The 20121-nt window shown below is 45.7% G+C and overlaps 1 protein-coding gene across 1 annotated transcript in view; it reads left to right on the top strand.

Annotated features, from left to right (window-relative positions):
• SPTBN4 (spectrin beta, non-erythrocytic 4) overlaps positions 1 to 20121 on the top strand; it is a 92889-nt gene that overhangs the window by 18236 nt on the left and 54532 nt on the right. The window contains exons 11-19 of the mRNA XM_040406165.1: positions 1318 to 1476; positions 1555 to 1857; positions 2990 to 3140; positions 4137 to 4450; positions 4579 to 5138; positions 5281 to 5418; positions 6279 to 7035; positions 9122 to 9324; positions 11992 to 12082. Of these exons, the coding sequence (XP_040262099.1) occupies positions 1318 to 1476; positions 1555 to 1857; positions 2990 to 3140; positions 4137 to 4450; positions 4579 to 5138; positions 5281 to 5418; positions 6279 to 7035; positions 9122 to 9324; positions 11992 to 12082 (2676 nt within the window). The remainder of the gene's footprint in view (positions 1 to 1317; positions 1477 to 1554; positions 1858 to 2989; positions 3141 to 4136; positions 4451 to 4578; positions 5139 to 5280; positions 5419 to 6278; positions 7036 to 9121; positions 9325 to 11991; positions 12083 to 20121) is intronic.

Below are 20121 nucleotides of genomic sequence, written 5' to 3'. Positions count from 1 at the left end.
GGTCTGAAGGTGATCTGTTAAAGGATCCAACAACTGCCCACTGTCTCTGCAGATTCTAACCCCTTTTGTCTTCTCCTTTCTAGTCTACATAGTGCTCAGTCTGCACTATACAGTAAATGGAGACAAGTGCACCCTGCGAGTATGTGGTCACCAGGTGCCCCTGGCATGGTGACCCAGCTGTGTATTAGCAGTCACAGATGATCTCTGCCAGAGACAAGGAGCGTTTTCCCTCATAACTGGAGCTCCTATGGAAAACTGTAAAATAAGCAAAAATACATAGTAACATAGTTTATAAGGCCGACAAAAGACATCTGTCCATCCAGTTCGGCCTGTTATCCTGCAAGTTGATCCAGAGGAAGGCAAAAAAAAACTGTGAGGTAGAAGCCAATTTTCCCCACTTAAGGGGAAAAAAATTCCTTCCCGACTCCAATCAGGCAATCAGAATAACTCCCTGGATCAACGACCCCTCTCTAGTAACTATAGCCTGTAATATTATTACACTCCAGAAATACATCCAGGCCCCTCTTGAACTCTTTTATTGTACTCACCATCACCACCTCCTCAGGCAGAGAGCTCCATAGTCTCACTGCTCTTACCGTAAAGAATCCTCTTCTATGTTTGTGTACAAACCTTCTTTCCTCCAGACGCAGAGGATGTCCCCTCGTCACAGTCACAGTCCTGGGGATAAATAGATGATGGGAGAGATCTCTGTACTGACCCCTGATATATTTATACATAGTAATTAGATCTCCTCTCAGTTGTCTTTTTTCTAAAGTGAATAACCCTAATGTTGATCATCTTTCAGGGTACTGTAGTTGCCCCATTCCAGTTATTACTTTAGTTGCCCTCCTCTGAACTCTCTCAAGCTCTGCTATGTCTGCCTTGACATGTAAATGTCTCCCACAGGTCTTATAATTTCATGGGCGATATATTATGAAATTAAAATATATATATATTGAAGAGTATAAAAAATAATAAATGAAAATACAGTGAATGGGGAAAAAGCCAGTGCCAACCTAAAATGTCATAGCTGTCATGAAATGTCATATTCACTTAAAACTATACATATACTGTATATGTAAGTATCAAAACAACCACAACATTAAGGGGCTAATGTAATATAGACATTTGGCTGAGCTGAACCTGCATTATTGCTGGAAGGATCTAAGATTTTGGTTGCAGATTGAGAGATATTTTGGGCTAACAGAAGAGTAATGTATAATCAGCTTGCAGTACTGAACTATGACGCTCATCTACCGGAATAGTGAGCCACTAGGTCATGATTGTGACATCCTGGACACATTTGTTGTACCCTAGGCCTGGACGCAGCTGGAGAAGGCAGAACATGAGCGGGAGGTTGCTCTTCGGAATGAACTTATACGTCAGGAGAAGCTGGAGCTACTGTCACAAAGGTTTGATCAAAAGGCGGCCATGAGGGAGGCATGGCTGAGCGAGAACCAGCGACTCGTGTCCCAGGTAGCACACGGACAGTAGGGAGATTGCGTCCAAAGAGGTGGTGAAAATTCTTAATTTTACTTCTGCTTAACTACGTAGGATAATTTTGGTTACGACCTATCTGCGGTGGAGGCCGCCATGAAGAAACATGAAGCCATTGAGGCAGATATTTCTTCCTATGAAGAGCGGATCCAGGTGGTGGCTGACCTAGCTCAGGAGATGGAGACAGAAGGATATTATGATATCTGCAGGATAACGGCTCAGAAGGACAACATCCTGAGACAGTGGAATCTTCTGAAGGAGCTGCTCAGTGCCAGGAGAGCCAGGCTGGAGAGGAACCTGGCGCTGCAGAATGTATTCCAGGAAATGGTGTACATGATAGACTGGATGGATGAGATGCAGGTAAGTGGCGGGCAGTGGCTGGTGTGCCCACTAGGGTTCATACAATGCCTATGACAAGTAACCCCTTCCTATACCCTGATTTAAAAGGACATCAAGGGCTTCAGCCTTCAGGTAGTTGAAAAAGCATGATGTACTACTAAAACAAGGTTGATCGCACTGGCGCTGCTATGGTGCGCAGGTGACCACCGGCAGAGGACGGCTGTAATAACCATATTCCCATCGCAGCTTCTGTGTTTGAAGAAAAGCTCAAGCGGTTAACATTCTCACTGCCACTACCCCTTTGTAGCTGTGATCTTCAACCTCAGCCACATGGGACAGGCAAAGGTCTCTAGGGAAAAAACTTAGTTTTTTCCCCTTTTCATAACAAACTTATCGAGACCTACAGTAAGTGTATATACTTATAGCGCATGTGTTTTTTTTAAGAAGTTATCCGACCCCTGAAATGCCCCCCCCCCCCCCCCCATATGCCCCGGTATCTCACACACAATGTACTTACCTCCCTGCTCGGCACCTGTGTCGCCTCAGAAGCTTGCACGGCCGCCGCTGTTTTTCCCCGTGTGTGGATGAAAACGTCCGGTGTCGGGGGAGGGGAGGCAGCCAATGGCAGGTGGTGGCGGGGACGAGCCTCCCTAGCATCGCGGGTAACGCTAGGCAGGCTCGTTCCCGTCACTGCCTGCCATTGGTTGCAAACCTTCCCCCCCCCAAATGTTTTATCCGTGCATGGGGAGAGGCAGCGGCGGCCGTGCAGGCTTCTGAAGCTACGCAGGTGCCTGGGAGGGAGGTAAGTACATTGTGTGTGAGGGGGCCGGGCATATGGGGGGAGGGGCATTTCAGGGGTCGGATAACCCTTTTAATAAAACACATGTGCTATATACACTTACGGTAGGTCACCGATGAACAACTTAAAAAAATGGTATTAGTGATTTTTTTTTTACATTTTAATTAAATTCCAACATGTCTGTATTCTAAAATAATATATATGTAGAAATGACCTCATGAAAAATAGAGTACAAACACAAAACATGTTGTTATGAAAAGGGGAAAAAACTATTTTTTTTTGTTAAAAATGGCCTGGTCCTGAAGGGGTTAAGGGGCAATCACTCTTATGTCTAAAGCTTGCTGTATTCCTTAGGTTCCCTTGTCCTCTAAAGATTTTGGAAAACATCTATTGGAAGTGGAAGATCTTCTGCAGAAACACAGCTTGCTGGAGGCTGATATCGCTGCCCAGACTGAGAGAGTCAACTCCCTAAACCAGTCAGCTATGAAATTCACGCAGTACTCCGGTGAGTGCGGACAGAAATGGAGCATACGATATCCACGAGTCAGCATGTAGGACCTATGATGAGTGAGAGCCACATGAACTATTACATATATATTCATGTGCAGGATAACCCCCTAAGCCAGCCACTCATGCTACATTACTGTCCTCCACAGGAGGCAAGTTTACCTCTCACACGCCCATACACGACCAATTTGTCCTCTTTATGATAAGAGTAGCCATATTACCCACTTTCTAAAATGAAAGAGGTTGTTTCATGACAGACAGTCTTTTTAACAATCAACTGATTGCCAGGAGTCTTAGGCTACTTTCACACTGGCGTTTCAGGGTCCGCCTGTGAGATCCGTTTCAGGGATCTCATAATCGGCCCCAAACGGATCAGTTTAGCCCCAATGCATTCTGAATGGATGCGGATCCGTTCAGAATGCATCAGTTTGGCTCCGTTCCGCCTCCATTCCGCTCAGGAGGCGGACACCAAAACGCTGCTTGCTTTTGATGGGGGACACCTAAAACAGCCAGACATTTAGGCTACATGCACACGACCGTATGTATTCTGCGGGCAGAAAACCATGGAGCCTCAAAAAAAGGGTACCGGACGTGTGCCTGCCGCACGGACTAGGATAGGACATGTTCTATAATTTGCAGAGCGTCTGCATAGATGTGGACAGTACACCGATGACCCCATAGAAATGAATGGGTCCGCAAAAAATGCAGATCGGATGGGGCCCGAAAGCACGGTGGTGTGCATGAGACCTTATATGCATCAGACGGGGGACATTCAGCTTATTAGTGGCTCTCCTTCCTGGCTCATATAGAGGGTTTCGAACAGGTGACCCATCTCGGACGTCCAAGGTCAAGGCTGCAGAACCAATTATTTTCACTTGACATATCTTCCCAACGTCTTCCGAAAATCTGAAGTAAACAATATAGTAGAACAAAACCAGTGTCATGCATTTGCAGATTACTTTACCTATTGAGTAAATCACTTTATGTCATACAGATTACCAGCCTTGTGACCCCCAGATCATCTGCAACCGGGTAGAACACGTTAAGAACTGCCTGGAAGGACTTCGGCAGCAGGCGGAAAAACGTCGGGGTGGGCTGGAAGAATCGAAGCGTCTTTGGTGCTTTCTGCAGGAAGTGGAGGAAGCTGAGGGTTGGATTCGAGAGAAAGAACAGATTCTTGCAGCATTGCAAAATTATGGAAAGGATCTGAGCAGCGTCCTACGACTACTGAGTAAACACAAGATTCTGGTGGGGGAGATCGGAGGGAGGTTTTCCATGTTACAGCAGACCCTCCAGAAAGGGGAGCAGGTGAATGCTAAGTCTTCCTGATCTTTTAACCCAGTAGTTACACATCTATTTGACACATACAGTATATAGGTGGAATAATATATGTAGGTGCAGCTGTGATAACTATCTCCTGCTTTTCTGTATAAAAGGTGATAACAAAAAGGCGAAAGGGAATGGCCGTGCTTCGCCAGCGAATGCAAGAGGTGAAGCAGAAGTGGGAAAACCTTGAGAAGGCTTCAAGTGCTCATCAGCTGAAGCTACAAGAGGCCTCCAACTTCCATCAGTTCAATGCAGACACTGTAGAGCTTGCTGGATGGTTGCAGGACACCTACCGCCTGATATCCAGTGATGATTTTGGACATGATGAGTTCTCCACCCAGTCTTTGGTCAAGAAGCATCGGGCAGCCATGGAGGAGATAGAAAAGCACAGAGCTACCGTGCTTGGATTGAGGAAACAGTTGTCAGAGCTGGGAGCAGAGTACCGAGACCAGGTGGATGTACAGATTACTATTGTGGAGGTGGAGCAGCTTTATGGGGAGGTGGTAGAAGTGGCCTCCTTACGAAGTCAGTGGCTGCAAGATGCATTAGACGTCTACAAAATGTTTGTAGAAGTTAACTCCTGTGAGGTGTGGATAGATGAGAAAGAGCAATGGCTAGCGAAGATGGAGATCCCACAGAGACTGGAAGATGTGGAGGTCGTCCAACACAGGTGAGAACATTAACCAGGATATCCAGAAGGTGAATAAGTCAACTCAGGGGTCCTTTTCTTGTTTTTTGCCCAGTGATGTATATGGTGCTTGGTTATGGATATTTTGTAGTAAGTGACTTGGATTCTCCTCAATGGGTTTTAGATTTGAGAGTCTGGACCAGGAAATGAACAGTCTGATGGGCCGTGTGCTGGACGTCAATCAGATCGTACAGCAGCTGCTAGAGGGGGGACATCCCAGCTCGTCAGAGGTCCGGGCCTGTCAAGATCACTTAAACAGCAGGTAAGGAAGTTACTTAGATAAGGGATGACACTGCAGCCACTGACCGGTCAGAGGGTTGAACTACAGTAAACCTTTGCTGCCCTGTTGTAAGTTACATATGGACCAGGTGTTCAGCTGACATCCGATGCATATGACCAGCACCTATGCAGCAAGCTCCCTCTAGTGGTGGCTGCAGGCAGGCAGAATTTGACCATATATCTGTAACACTCTGGGGGGAAACAGGTTTTGGAGTTGTCAGGAAACCAGAGCTCTGACCCCTGTAAAGAATTGTAGACCTAATTAGATTAACCCCTTAGTGACCACCAATATGTCTTTTTACAGCAGTCACTAAGGGGCCTTGGGGTGAGCCACCGCTTTTTCACGGCTGCCCAGTCTATGCGCTCAGCTCCTGCTCTAACAGCCCGGACTGGCAGAAGTGCCGATCCGGGCTGTTTAACCCTTTACATGCCGTGGGCAATGCCGTCCGCCGCATGTAAAGGAGTGACAGAGGGAGCTCCCTAGGTCTCCATTTGTCACCCCGCAAATGCGGTTGCGGGGTGCTGATGTGTGTAAAGCCTGGCTGGGGTGTGGTATAGGCCCTAAGCCAGCATTGAGTATTTTCCAGCAGGCTGTGCCTCTCTGATGCAGTCTGCTGGTCAATGTCAAGTAACAGACATTAAAATGCAATGCACTATAGGGATAGTGCATTTTATTTTGAAAGTAATCAAAATGTTGTCTGTTATAGTCCCCTTGTGGGACTATTAAGTGGTTAAAAAAGTAAACAAAAACAAAACACATTTAATAAAATAAAAAAATTCCAGTAAAAAAAAATAATACACTTTTTTTCCATTGAAAATACCACTCTTGTTGTGTATGAACAGGTGGAACCGCATTGTGGAGCTTGTAGAGCAGAGGAAGGAGCAAATTTCCTCTGTCCTTCGCTTACAGAACTATTTCTTCGAATGCAATGAGGTAAAGTCACAGATCCGAGAGAAGAGGAAAGCCATGGAGACCTCCCAGTGTGGCAGTGGAGAGCTGGGAGGGGTGCTCGTCCTGCAGAGGAAGCTCTCCAACATGGAGGCAGCATTGGTGGCTCTTGAGCCCAAGTTGGTCCAGCTACAGCAAGATGCAGAAGTTCTTACCACCTGCCACCCTTCCCAGTCCATGGAGGTGCTTGTGCACTTTGAGCAAATCAGTGGAGAGTGGGAGGCCCTTAAGAGAACTTTACAAGGGTGTGAGGATTCCCTCACCGTGGCCAGCAAGCTGCAGCAGTTTATCCAGGATCTCGACAACTTCCTCACCTGGTTGGTCAAAACGCAAACTGCAGTCGCTACCGAAGAGCTGCCGTCCAACCTGTCAGAGGCCGAGAGGTTGCTGGGTCTTCACGCATCACTGAAAGAAGAGATTAATAGATATGAGGAGGACTACAATAACATTCAGGCAGTCAGTGATCTCCTCAGTTTGGAGGAGGCCGACCTCCCATACCTTTCCCTCCAGCAGTGGCTGCAAAAGCTGGAAGTAGGATGGAACAAGCTGATCCAGATGTGGGAGAACAGAAGGGAGGTCCTGGTCCAGTCCCACATCTTTCATCTGTTTTTGAGAGATGTTAAACAGGCGGAGGCTTGCCTTAACAACCAGGTGAGACGTGTCCCTGTGTTATATTAAAAAGGAGAAGTCAGAAATGCTGATCATATCTCAAATACATTATATTTCTTCAGGTTAATCTTTATTTCTGATTTATCTCAGCAGAGAGCATAACGAAAAGGAAACTGCACAGCACACTTTTATTAAAGGGGTAGTCTGCTGCCCAGAAAAGTAGTAATACATAGCGATCTCTAGATGGGTTAAAACCTGTAAAGGCTATTGATACTGTAGCAAACAACTTTTTTGTTGCCCCAATGCATCTAAAATAGAAAATAAAGCAACTTGGCAAATTGTCATAATTTCAAATTTCCTGCCATTTTGTGCCTACCGCTCTTATGCTGACCCATGCATCTCCATGGTAACAGACAACAAACAAAACTTGTGTAGTCAGATCCTACAAATCATACTCTCTCCTCTATGTCCCCTACTTCCTGCTTATGTACTAAATGTAGGAGACATATAGAAGAAAATATGACTGTAGAATCAGACTGCACAGGGTTTATTGTTGTCTGTTACCATGGGGACATGTAGTTATGCGTGGCAGCTGTAGACTCAAAATGGCAGGAAATTTTGGATGAAAACGGTTTGCCAAAGTTTCTATTTTTTCATTGTAAATTCACTAGAAAAAAAAAAAAAGGTTTCAAAGGTTTCATAGCCTTAAAGGTAGAGATTCCCATTTGGTTCCTCAGGGTACATAAAGGCCCCAAAATACATAATTGGACAATATAGTTAGACAATATACAGGCCGTGGGCATACAGCACACATTCAGAAGGCGAATTCTTGCCTGCAAACATCGGTTCCTGTGCAGGTACCTCTTCTTAAAGGAGTTTTCCAGCTTTTAGAAGTTTTTAAATTCTCCGCCATCTCCGGTGGACCACTAGAGTCAAGCATACGTACCTGCTGCACGCCGCTCTGTTCCACCTTTCTGTTTTACGTCATCTGGTCCCCATACGTGAACGTCTAACACAGATGGGGGTCACGTGCGGTACTGCAGCCAGTGACTGGCCTCAGCATTGACATTGACCCAGTGACATGCCACTTGGCGGTCACCGCTGTAGTCAGTCATTGGTTGAAGTGGCTAAAATGACCCCTGTCCATGCCAGAAGTGTATATACGGGGACCAGAGCGGTGGACCAAAGGAGCCAGAAGGTAAGTATGCTTGACTCAATAGGTGCGGCAGAAAGGGGGAGAAATATTAAAGCCAATCAGTGATTATGAGCCAAAGCCAGGAGTGGATAATGCCACGCACCGCCGGATCCCTATTGACTATAATGGGATCTGGCGTCTTTCCGGCATAGATGCCATCAATGTGAGAGGAGGAGCAGAAGGAGCACACTGCAAACACCGTGTCAGGGAGAACCTGCCCTATTACCAGGCATGTAGAAAAGAGATAAATGGTATATACATGCAAAAGGCTTACAGAGGGATTACACCAGTTAGCAAAAGATTTCTGAAAACTAATGCAAAGCAAAATTGGAGGAGTTGCTTATAGCAGCCATTTTTGTAGCACTAACTTTTCAGAAATCCCTATGAAAGATTCATTATTGTATTCTGTGTTGTATGTTATCCACTATATTTAGTATACTTAGCTGCCATCTAGTGGCCATTGTTATATTTGGTTTATGTAAGTTATTTATGGTTGTAATTCAATTTGCCATTCATCGTGTAACTCCTCCTCCTCTGTGAGCTCACATCCTGTGTCCTGCAGTCTTTTCCTGTTTGTCAGAGATGCATCACAGAGCTGGAGAGAAAATTTTCCTTTGACCTCTTATCATCATTTCTCAATTTGCATTCAATAACATTCCTGAAGGCATATCCATTGCATCTTTCTCACTGGAATTCTACATGCAACTGGTGTCGGTAAAGAGAATGAGTATAGCGAGCTCACTATCTTCCATTGCTTGCACAAGAGATTGCCACTCACACTCAGCAGAGATTTCTCTCACGTACATCGTGGCAGAATAGTTACCATGGGCAAAGCTTCCTATGTCTAATATACATCTAACCTAGCTGCCGAAGAAGCAATTGTGATTTTTCCGTCATGTATACACTTTAACGTGGATTCTCACGTGATTGCAGGAATCGGCTTTGGCTCATGTTGAGTTACCCAATACTGTGGAGGGGGTAGAAATCGCCATCAAGAAGCATAAAGATTTCCTCACGACCATGGAGATGAATTCACAGAAAGTCACAGTGGCGGTGGAGGCAGGAGAGAGCTTGATACGACTTGGAAATGTCTTTGCAGATCGAGGTCAGGAGAGGATCGCAGCCATTCAGAAGAGGTGAGGGTGACGCTGGACCAGGATTTTCACCAGATGCTATGATGTTTATTTGATATGAGCTTTAGCTATTGTACCGATTTAGAGCCCAACCATGATATCGGGGCACATTTACTGTTACGCACTGTACTTGACAGTCGCATAGTTGTGAAGGAAGTGTTGGTAACGTGCATCACTGCTCCATTCACTCGGGACCCCCCTTGCCATGATCAGTTGGACCCCCAGTGATCATACTTCTCATTTAAGACCTATTCTGTCGAGGTGTGTTTATGGGCCAACCCCTTTAAATAATAGCTGTACCTATCATTGTAACGCCAAATGGTTTAACATTCTGACTTTAAAGGGACAGTTCCATAAAAAAGAAAAAATTATCACATATTAACAGCATATATGTGAATATTCTTTGCATTTTTTTTATATATATATATATATGCAAAAAACGTTAGATGGTTTAATGGATATAATTTTTGGAAATCACTCTCTGTATTCTCCTTCCTGTCCTGGCTCTTTAACTTACTGTCTGTTTAGTCTTTTAGCATGTCTCGCTTGCCTTTTTCTGTGAGATCATCACTGCGCTCAGAGAGCGAAGGGGGATAAGGGACTCAATCATGGCGTCACACATTACACTGCGACAGTACAGTGCTGTTCTATGGGCATCTTTAGCTAGGCCTATCACAAGGACAACAGAGCTATCATAATGTTATCCCGATTCTTTATCTCCTATTATCATGAGGATTACCCTTCAGATAAAATCTTCCACTTACAGCAGCAGTAAACTGATGAATTACCAATTTATCTGGACATATGTACTGTCTCCTGCGCGGACTTCTACAGAAGGAGGATATTTGGGGGGAGATTTATCAAAACTGGTGTAAAGTAGAACTGGCTTAGTTGCTCATAGAAACCAATCAGATTCCACCTTTCATTTTTCACAGCTCCTTTGGAAAATAAAAGGTGCAATCTGATTGGTTGCGATGGGCAACATATTACACCAGTTTTGATAAATCCCCCCTTTTATATTTAATTTTCAAAATTAAATGATAAAGAAAAACAAAACAAAAAAATTCTAAAAACCAAAAAAGCTCATTTTCTATAAATATGTAGCTTAAAAAAAATAACCCCTTTCTGATGGAAGTTCTCACATAAAGGCCTTGGTTTATCAAGACTGGAATGCTACGCTGGTCTTAATGCTCCCTGCGCTGCCAGAGCAGGCCTCGTCATAAAGGAAATGCTTCTGTGCGTCAGAAACTACCCCGGCTTGTAGCTGGCATAGAGAGATAGATAGATAGATTGATAGATAGATAGATAGATAGATAGATGTGTCGGGCCAATCGCCACTCCCCCTTTTTTTGAAACTGACGAGGGCGGTGTAAAACTACTCACAATGGCATTTAAAAAGTTGCATAACCGAGTTTAGTTTTTAAAAAAAATCCAAATCCATGACGTAGAGGGTGATACGGTAAATCTTCCCCAATGTTCCCATTCCTGCACGTAGTGATCCTAATAACTGTACAGGGCTCACACGGGTGAGACCAGAACGTGTTTCAAAATGGATATTGTGGAGCCCTGGGCTTCTGCAGCTCCTGCACACGGGTACAGATTTACAAACAGAAATTCCCCATACAGTTCCGTGTCCATTTCTGTGCATTTCCACACCAAAAACCTCATGTGTTATTTGCGGATTTTGTTACAGATTTGATGCGGTTTTGATGCAGATTACACCCTTTCACCCTTGCATTGAAAAGGGTTGAAATCCGTACGAAAGTACCAAAAAAAAATTGACAGGCTGCGGATTTGAAAATCTGCGCGGCAGGTCGGTTTTCTACGAGGAACGAAAAAGCAATGTGTACATGAGATTTGTCCAACCTCACACACTTTGCTGGTACTGTGTTACTCTGCACAGAAAAAACGCAAGTCAGGCTACTTTCACACACGCAGGGCTCAGCAAAAACGCTTCCGTTACTGATAATACAACCATCTGCATCCGTTATGAACGGATCCAGTTGTATAATCTTTAACATAGCCAAGACGGATCCGTTTTCTATTGTGTCTGAGAAAACGGATCCGTCTTGCTCCGCATCCCATGACGGTATGGGAGCTCAACCAAACGGAACGCTTTTTGGAGCATTCCGTTCTGTTCAATTTTGTCCCCATTGACAATGAATGGGGACAAAACGGAAGCGTTTTTCTCTGGTATTGAGATCCTATGACGGATCTCAATACCGGAAAATAGAAACGCTAGTGTGAAAGTAGCCCAAGGCTGAGTTCACATGTCTGTTTAGCTTTTCATTCTTTTGATCCACCAGAAGAAGAGAGAGAGAAAAACAAACATGATTGTATTAAAAACAAAAAAAAACGGATCCTGTTGCATCAGTTGTCATTCGTTTCAGCCATTTTTCGCCTGAGATCTGTTTTTTTTAGACGGAAAAAAAGGATCTCAGACGAAAATTTGCTTAAACGGATGTCAACTGATGCAACAGGATCCGTTTTTTTTTTTGCAGGATCCTGTTTTTTCTCTTCTGATGGATCAGAAGAAAGGAAAGCTAAACGGTGATCTGAACTCAGCCTAATCCGCAACGTGTGCAGTGCACGGAGCCTAAAGGGACTTGCGATGATGTATGGATATATTGGGGCAGCTTCATATATATACGTGATATTTGTATTCACCAGGAGCCAGCGTAACATGGCCCTCGCTCAGAAATGGCTGCAAAGACTTAAAGACCATCTACAGCTGCAACACTTTCTGCAGGACTGCAATGAGGTAAGACTTGCTTACGCTTCCTTGTCGGATATTCGGGAGTGTAAGTCGCTTTTCCTGTGTTAAAGATACATATCAGTGTCCTTTGGGCCTGATTCTTGGTAAAAGCACACCACTGGGGGGCATGAATGCCACATGGGCTGTTTATATTTGATCACTATATGACATGATTACAACCGGAACAATAATGGCTCCATTTTTGCTCAAACAGAAAAAAAAAACATGTAAAATTAATCTATTTGTACATATTCTTTTAGTTGCATAAAGAAAGTCTCATGCACATAAGAAAGTCATATAGGTGCTCCGTGTGTCGCTGTGTGGCTGTGTAGATTCACATAAAGCCTGGCAGGGGGTCATTAGCTGAACATATGTGAAAACTGAATCCCTTTGGCATACATTTGGCTTGCATTACATATACAAAAATCATATACTGCACTGTGCGTATATACTATGTATAGGCATACAGCTGCATATGTCTGGGTCATAAGTTAGGCAGAACTATTTGAATTGTATTGACAAACCAAAGTTATAGGCGTACAAGGGACCCTTTTTATCCATGGTTCACTTCACAGCTAGGTCATTTGTGCTTGATTTATCTGTTTCCACCACTGTTTGTCTTCTGCCTGCTGATCTAACTGGAAACGCCCACAGCACCTGGGCACTGCCAGCAATGCATTGCTCTCAAATGTAATGACTTATAGCTCAGAGCAGCTTATACCCTCTGGTCATCAGATACAGAACTGTAGGAACCAGTTAAGACATTGCAGATGCAGTTGCAGAAACTTGGCAAGGCGTCCAGGCAGGCAGAAACGGAGTGCAGATACTGCAGGAGTAGTTCTCAGCAACCATGCTGAGTGGACAGCTGCCCACAAACTGCGGGTTCCATGGCCTGTGCATACTGTTACAGATGATGGTTGTGGAACCACTGTGCCAACCAACCAGAGTGGTTCGCTGTTGACCCATGGGGGTCATAGACACCAGTGCGAGGCATTGGACGATCAGGCAAAACACATAGAACCAGGCCAAAGCCAGGCAGGCAGAGTACATGTGAATCCAAGAAACAGTCCCAGGATCAGGACAGATGGAGCAGGATCAGAATCCAGGTAACAGGCAAAAAACTTAGCACAAGCAAGCTAACAGATCAGTGTAACAAGCACAGGGTCAGGTTAGACAGCAGATAGACTCGGTCCAGAGATGAACAGATTATACAGTAGCTCTTCACAGGATCCAGCAGACAGAACCTGTTGCACAGCCAGGGGTGGGACGTAGGATATATAGCAGGGATAATCATCACCACGCAGCCTAGCACCTGCATGCAAGAAGCAGTTAGCATCCGTGTTGCATCAATGTTGTGAGATTCAATGAATAAACCCTAATTCACATACAGAAAAATGATGTGTCACAATGGAGGCATACAAATGAATACCAGCCCGAAGAACATTCTTTTGGTCTCCGGTGAACCGATCCCTTTGGATACGTTTGACACATAGATAGAGAGATATATATTAGATAGATGGATAGGAGATATATAGATATGATATAGATAGATATGAGATAGATAGATAGATAGTGTGGGGACTCGCTCTGGTAGACAGGATTAGCGGACGCAGTATAGAGGCAACAACAAGTTCTTTTGTGTCAGTTCAGTGTTTTATTCACACTTTAGGCAAGTGACAAAACAAGCAGTCATATTCAAACAAAAAGTCACCTTGCGGTGTTGTTGGTGATTCACACCATGCGGCAATTCTGCCTCAAAGAGTCCTTGCTCATAGCAGCACCAACCTGTTTTCACGCAAAACAGGTAGCAAGCCTTCATCTAGACACAAGGCTCCCAGATCCCAACACAGAGACCTGGCTTCTGAGCCCAGCTGCCTATTTAAGGACAGCCAGGTGCTGCCAAAACTCGGACTGGCATTTAAAATCCGGTCCGGTATTTGACCTCACCTGGCTGTAAATCAGCCCAGCAGCACATGCTTGGAGGAAAATACCAGTTTTCCCAGACCAAACCTCTCACTGTGTCACATCCCTCCCCCCTTTGTTCAACCCTGAGGGGGTGAACACACGCCGGACAGTGTACCCGGGACAGGGCATCCGCATTTCCCTGTAACCGGCCTGCCCTGTGTTCCACTGAAAACTTAAAGTTTTGTAGGGAGAGAAACCATCGGGTGACCCGGGCATTTCTGTCCTTGGCTTGGCTCATCCACTTGAGAGGGGAGTGGTCAGTCACCAGGCGGAATTTTCTCCCCAATAAATAATAGCGGAGAGACTCGAGTGCCCACTTGATAGCCAGGCACTCTCTCTCCACTATACTATACCGGGTCTTGGCTGGGTTGAGCTTACGGCTGAAGAAGACAATTACGGCTGAAGAAGACAAGACATACTTCGGAGGCATCGGTCTGTACTATGAACTCCCTTTTGAAGTCGGGCATCACCAAAACTGGGGACCCGCACAGGGCCGACTTCAAAGCAGAGAAAGCCTCTTCCGCCCGATCATCCCAGCGAACCATCATTGACTTGTGTCCCTTCAAGAGCCCTGTCAAGGGCGCGGCTAGAGTAGCAAAGTGGGGAACAAACCTCATGTAATAGCCCATTATTCCCAGGAATTACTGTATTTGCCCAGTGGTGACAGGTCGGGGCCAATTCCGTATCGCCTCTAGTTTGTTCACTTGGGATTTGATGATTCCGCGCCCAATGACATACCCTAGGTTCTTAGTCTCCTCTAACCTTATCGCACATTTTCTTGGGTTAGCGGTTAAGCCAGCTTTCCTAAGGGAGTCCACTACAGCCTGCACTTTGGGTAGGTGACTTTCCCAGTTGGTACTGTGGATGACAATATCATTCAGGTAAGCCGAAGCGTACCGACAATGTGGACAAAGCACAATGTCCATTAGTCGCTGAAAAGTGGTAGGGGCGCCATGTAGACCAAAGGGTAACACCTTATATTGATACAGCCCCTCAGGCGTGATGAAGGCAGTTTTCTCTTTGGCAGCCTACGTTAAGGGCACCTGCCAGTACCCTTTCGTGAGGTCCAAAACAGAAAAATACAGGGCTTGTCCTAACCTTTCGATGAGCTCATCCACCCGGGGCATGGGATATGCATCGAATTAGTAAACCTCGTTAAGTTTTCGAAAGTCGTTACAAAACCGCAACATCCCGTCCAGCTTGGTTATCAATACTATAGACTGGCCCACTCACTTTTTGACTCCTCAATGACGTCTAGCTGCAACATTAGCTGCACCTCCTTCGATATGGCTTGTCGCCAAGCCTCAGGTACCCGGTATGGTTTTAATCGGAGTGACAATGTCATGCTGGATTATGGAAGTGCGTCTGGGGAGGTCTGAGAACACAGCCGTGTTCCGACTAACGAACTCCCTGGCCTCCTGAGTCTGTTTAGAGGAGAGGCTGTCAGCAATTTTTACTGGTACCTCTTCTCCTAGAAAACCCGGCTGTGGGCTGTCTTCCGTACAGGTTTCCCTATCTTTTCACGGTTTGAGTAAATTCACATGGTACACCTGCTCCGGTTTTCACCGCTCTGGCTGGTGTACCTTGTAGTTTACATCTCCAATTTTCTCGAGTACTTCGTAGAGCCTCTGCCACCTAGCCAGGAACTTATTGTCCATGGTCGGCACCAGAACCAAAACCCGATCACCCGGGTTAAAGATCCGGACCCAAGCCTGCCAATTATAGACCTGACTCTGGGCTCGCTGAGCTGCTTCCATATGCTCCCTAACAAGAGGCAACACTGTCTCTATCTGATCTTGCATCTGGGTAACGTACTCAATGATACTTTTATGTGGAATGAGTTGTTGTTCCGAAGTCTCTTTGGCCACGTCCAAGAGACTGCGAGGGTGTCTGCCATATAGCAGTTCGAAGGGCGAGAACCCAGTAGAGGCCTGGTGTACCTCTCGCACTGCAAACATTAGATAGGGCAGAAGGAGGTCCCAGTCCTTCCCATCTTTAGACACTACCCGTTTCAACATATTTTTTAATGTTTGGTTAAACCTTTCTACCAGTTGGTCCGTTTGCGGATGGTAAACGGACGTCTGTAGTTGTTTTATGTGCAGCAACTTACAGAGTTCCCTCATCACCTTAGGCATAAAAGGGGTCCCTTGGTCGGTTAGAACCTCTTTAGGTAGTCCTACTCGGGAAAACATCTCCATTAACTCCTTAGCTTTGAGTTTGGCCGAGGTACAGTACAGACCAAAAGTTTGGACACACCTTTTCATTCAAAGAGTTTTCTTTATTTTCATGACTATGAAGGCATCAAAACTGTGAATTAACACATGTGGAATTATATACATAACAAACAAGTGTGAAACAACTGAAAATATGTCATATTCTAGGTTCTTCAAAGTAGCCACCTTTTGCTTTGATTACTGCTTTGCACACTCTTGGCATTCTCTTGATGAGCTTCAAGAGGTAGTCCCCTGAAATGGTCTTCCAACAGTCTTGAAGGAGTTCCCAGAGATGCTTAGCACTTGTTGGCCCTTTTGCCTTCACTCTGCGGTCCAGCTCACCCCAAACCATCTCTATTGGGTTCAGGTCCGGTGACTGTGGAGGCCAGGTTATCTGGCGCAGCACCCCATCACTCTCCTTCATGGTCAAATAGCCCTTACATTCAAAGTTTTCCCAATTTTTCGGCATTTTTCTTAAAGTAATGATGGCCACTCGTTTTTCTTTACTTAGCTGCTCTTTTCTTGCCATAATACAAATTCTAACAGTCTATTCAGTAGGACTATCAGCTGTGTATCCACCTGACTTCTCCTCAACGCAACTGATGGTCCCAACCCCATTTATAAGGCAAGAAATCCCACTTATTAAACCTGACAGGGCACACCTGTGAAGTGAAAACCATTTCAGGGGACTACCTCTTGAAGCTCATCAAGAGAATGCCAAGAGTGTGCAAAGCAGTAATCAAAGCAAAAGGTGGCTACTTTGAAGAACCTAGAATATGACATATTTTCAGTTGTTTCACACTTGTTTGTTATGAATATAATTCCACATGTGTTAATTCATAGTTTTGATGCCTTCAGTGTGAATCTACAATTTTCATAGTCATGAAAATAAAGAAAACTCTTTGAATGAGAAAGTGTGTCCAAACTTTTGGTCTGTACTGTATGTCGCAGTGGCACAGCCTCCGGGTACCGAGTAGCGTCGTTTAGAATAACTAAGATGTGTTAATGCCCTCTGGCGGACTTCGGTACTGGGCCTATGAGGTCCATAGCTATTCGGTCAAACGGTACTTCGATAATCGGGAGAGGTACCAGGGTACTAAGGAAATGTGGCTGGCGGCTAGTTACCCCGAGAACGTGTTGGTAGGCTAGATCTAACACAAGCTTGCGATAAGCCTTGGGGACCACCAACTGTTCAATAGGCTCACCCCGTAGTTGGTTTACCCGATATAACATATCCTGATGAACCACAAAAACGGAGAAACACTGACTCTGCCCCAGGTTGTTGTGGTTCACCATCTACTATTAACACATTTTCCCAGGCGTGGGATAGGGTTGGATCCTGACGTTGGGCGGTACCAAAATTATCCGCAGAGAAATTGAGGTCTGCCAATTCAGGACCCGGCGGCAAGTCCTCCACGTCTCCCTCCATCACACTTAGCGGGGTCGTCTCCCCCTCTTCCACAGAAGTGGCGGTCACCCCTACCGCTGGACCTTCGGTCTCAGGTTCCCAGGGTTCTGGTCTCCCCCCTGAGCCGGGCCACTCTGCTAGGGTTACCTCTGTCTCTTAGGTATCAGTCACTCTCATAGCAGGCCACAGTGCCGGGAAGTCTCTCCCTATTATACTGTAAGTTCATAATGTAGATTTGTGGCGACAGCCACCTCGTGGGTCCATCTACCGGCCACCGTGGTTAGAGACACCAGCGCGGTGGAGTAGTCTTTTAAGTCTCCGTGGATGCACATCACCCTGACTTTCCGGCCAGTATACTCAGTGGACCGCACCAGGGTAGCCCTTACTAAGGTCACCAGACTCCCTGAGTCCAGCAGAGCCTCCGCCAGAGTGTCTCCCACTTCCACCTGGCACAAGTGATCTAGAGACTCTGGGGTACCTGTTGCACACAGCTTCCTGGCATATAGCGACTAACGGTAGCCATAGTTAGTATCCATGGGCTCAACCCGATGGGGACAGTCAGCCCTTACATGGCCAGGCTCCTGACACCGCCAGCAGACTATCGGAGCCAGGTCCGCCGTGGGTACATCCCAGTTGGGTTTTATTGGCTCAAATCTCCGGGCCTGGGGTGGAGATTTCTGGGGTTTGCCGACCCCACCTCCCGACAGAACCCTTCTTTAGATTCCTGCTAGCTTCATAGCGTTCCACCAGGTCCACCATCTCAAGGGCATTGCCAGGAGACACCTGACCGATCCAGTGCTGGAGAGGGTATGGCAAAGCCCTCCAGAACATATCGGCTAATAGTCTATCCAGCATGGCTGGGGGACTCAGCACATCAGGCTGTAGCCACTTTAGCCTCGCGTTGCTGCAGGTTTGTCTCTCGCTGTTGCAGATTAGCCTCCATGAGGGCCTTCACAACAACCTCCATTTTGTCACGGGGCACTGGTTGTAATACAGCTGGTTTAATGTACGACATACAACCGTGCCTGAAAAATGCAGAAACCAAAAATATCGGCGTTCACGCCAGCCTTACTGCTTTTGCCCGCATCCTCCACCAATTGTGGGGACTCGCTCTGGTAGACAGGATTAGCGGACGCAGTATAGAGGCAACAACAAGTTCAAGGATCAAACAGTTTAGTGTTTTATTCACACTTTAGGCAAGTGACAAAATAAGCAGTCATAATCAAACAAAAAGTCACCATGCGGTGTTGGTGGTAATTCAGACCATGCGGCAATCTGCCTCAAAGAGTCCTTGGCCATAGCAACACCAACCTGTTTTCATGCCAAACAGGTAGCAAGTCTTCATCCAGACACAAGGCTCCCAGATCCCAACACAGAGACCTGGCTTCTGAGCACAGCTGCCTATTTAAGGACAGCCAGGTGCTACCAAAACCCGGACCGGTATTTGACCTAACCTGGCTGTAAATAAGCCCAGCAGCGCATGCTGGGAGGAAAATACCGGTTTTCCCAGACCAAACCTCTCACTGTGTCACAATAGATAGATATTAGATAGATAGATAGATAGATAGATAGATAGATAGATAGATAGATAGAAGTAAAGAATAGCCAGCAGCACTCCAGGAAATCAAAGGCAAACGGTGGTTTATTAGACCCGAAGTCAAGCGACGTTTCGACAGCTTGTTGCTGTCTTTGTCAAGCATAGTGCACATGTGACACAAACGTGATTTAAATAGGGATGTCAATCCACAATACATTAACATCAATCAAATACATTATAGTATAAATATACATCTTATAATCTGAAAGTGATAACAAACTATACATGTATTGAAGCGCCGATATCCGGCAAACATAGTGCATAAAAGATAATAGAGCATAAATGTAGTATATCCTGTTTACTGTGAGAGAAAACATAATGTGTGCAGGTGATAGTGCTGATGAAGTGAATTAAAAAACTCACTGTCCGGTGGGGAACTGTATGCTGCATGGATCGTGTGCGGTGGCGTCCCGGTTCTCACACTGCGCATGCGCGAGAACGGTGGGTCTCGCAAAAGCCGCGATGGCCGAAGATTGAAAAAACAACCTATACCAAGATGGCCATAGCGGTCTCACATGTAATGTGCGCATGTTCGGTAAGTGCTCGGTGCCGCCCAGCAATCACTACACTAACGTAGTCATGGAAACAGGTAACAACAAAGTAATACAAATAAACACTAACCGCAGATCATACGATCAGAAAGGAGCATCGGCGATGCTGACCACCGGTCCACAGGACGGAGTCCGTGAGACCGCTGGGCACAGCCCCGAGCACCACTGCGATTGCAATTAAAATGCAAAAATTGGCGAGATGGTGTATCACCCAATAGTGACGGATCAAATCAAGAGCCATCAGTATGGGAGGGAGAGATAAACGTCACCGGGAGGTACCCACGGACTATCATCAATCCCTCATCAGGGGG

Source organism: Bufo bufo, chromosome 8 (genome assembly GCF_905171765.1).
Source record: "Bufo bufo chromosome 8, aBufBuf1.1, whole genome shotgun sequence".
NCBI lineage: Eukaryota > Metazoa > Chordata > Amphibia > Anura > Bufonidae > Bufo > Bufo bufo.
Note: the sequence above shows the minus strand (reverse complement) of the source record. Positions and strands in the feature narration are given on the sequence as shown.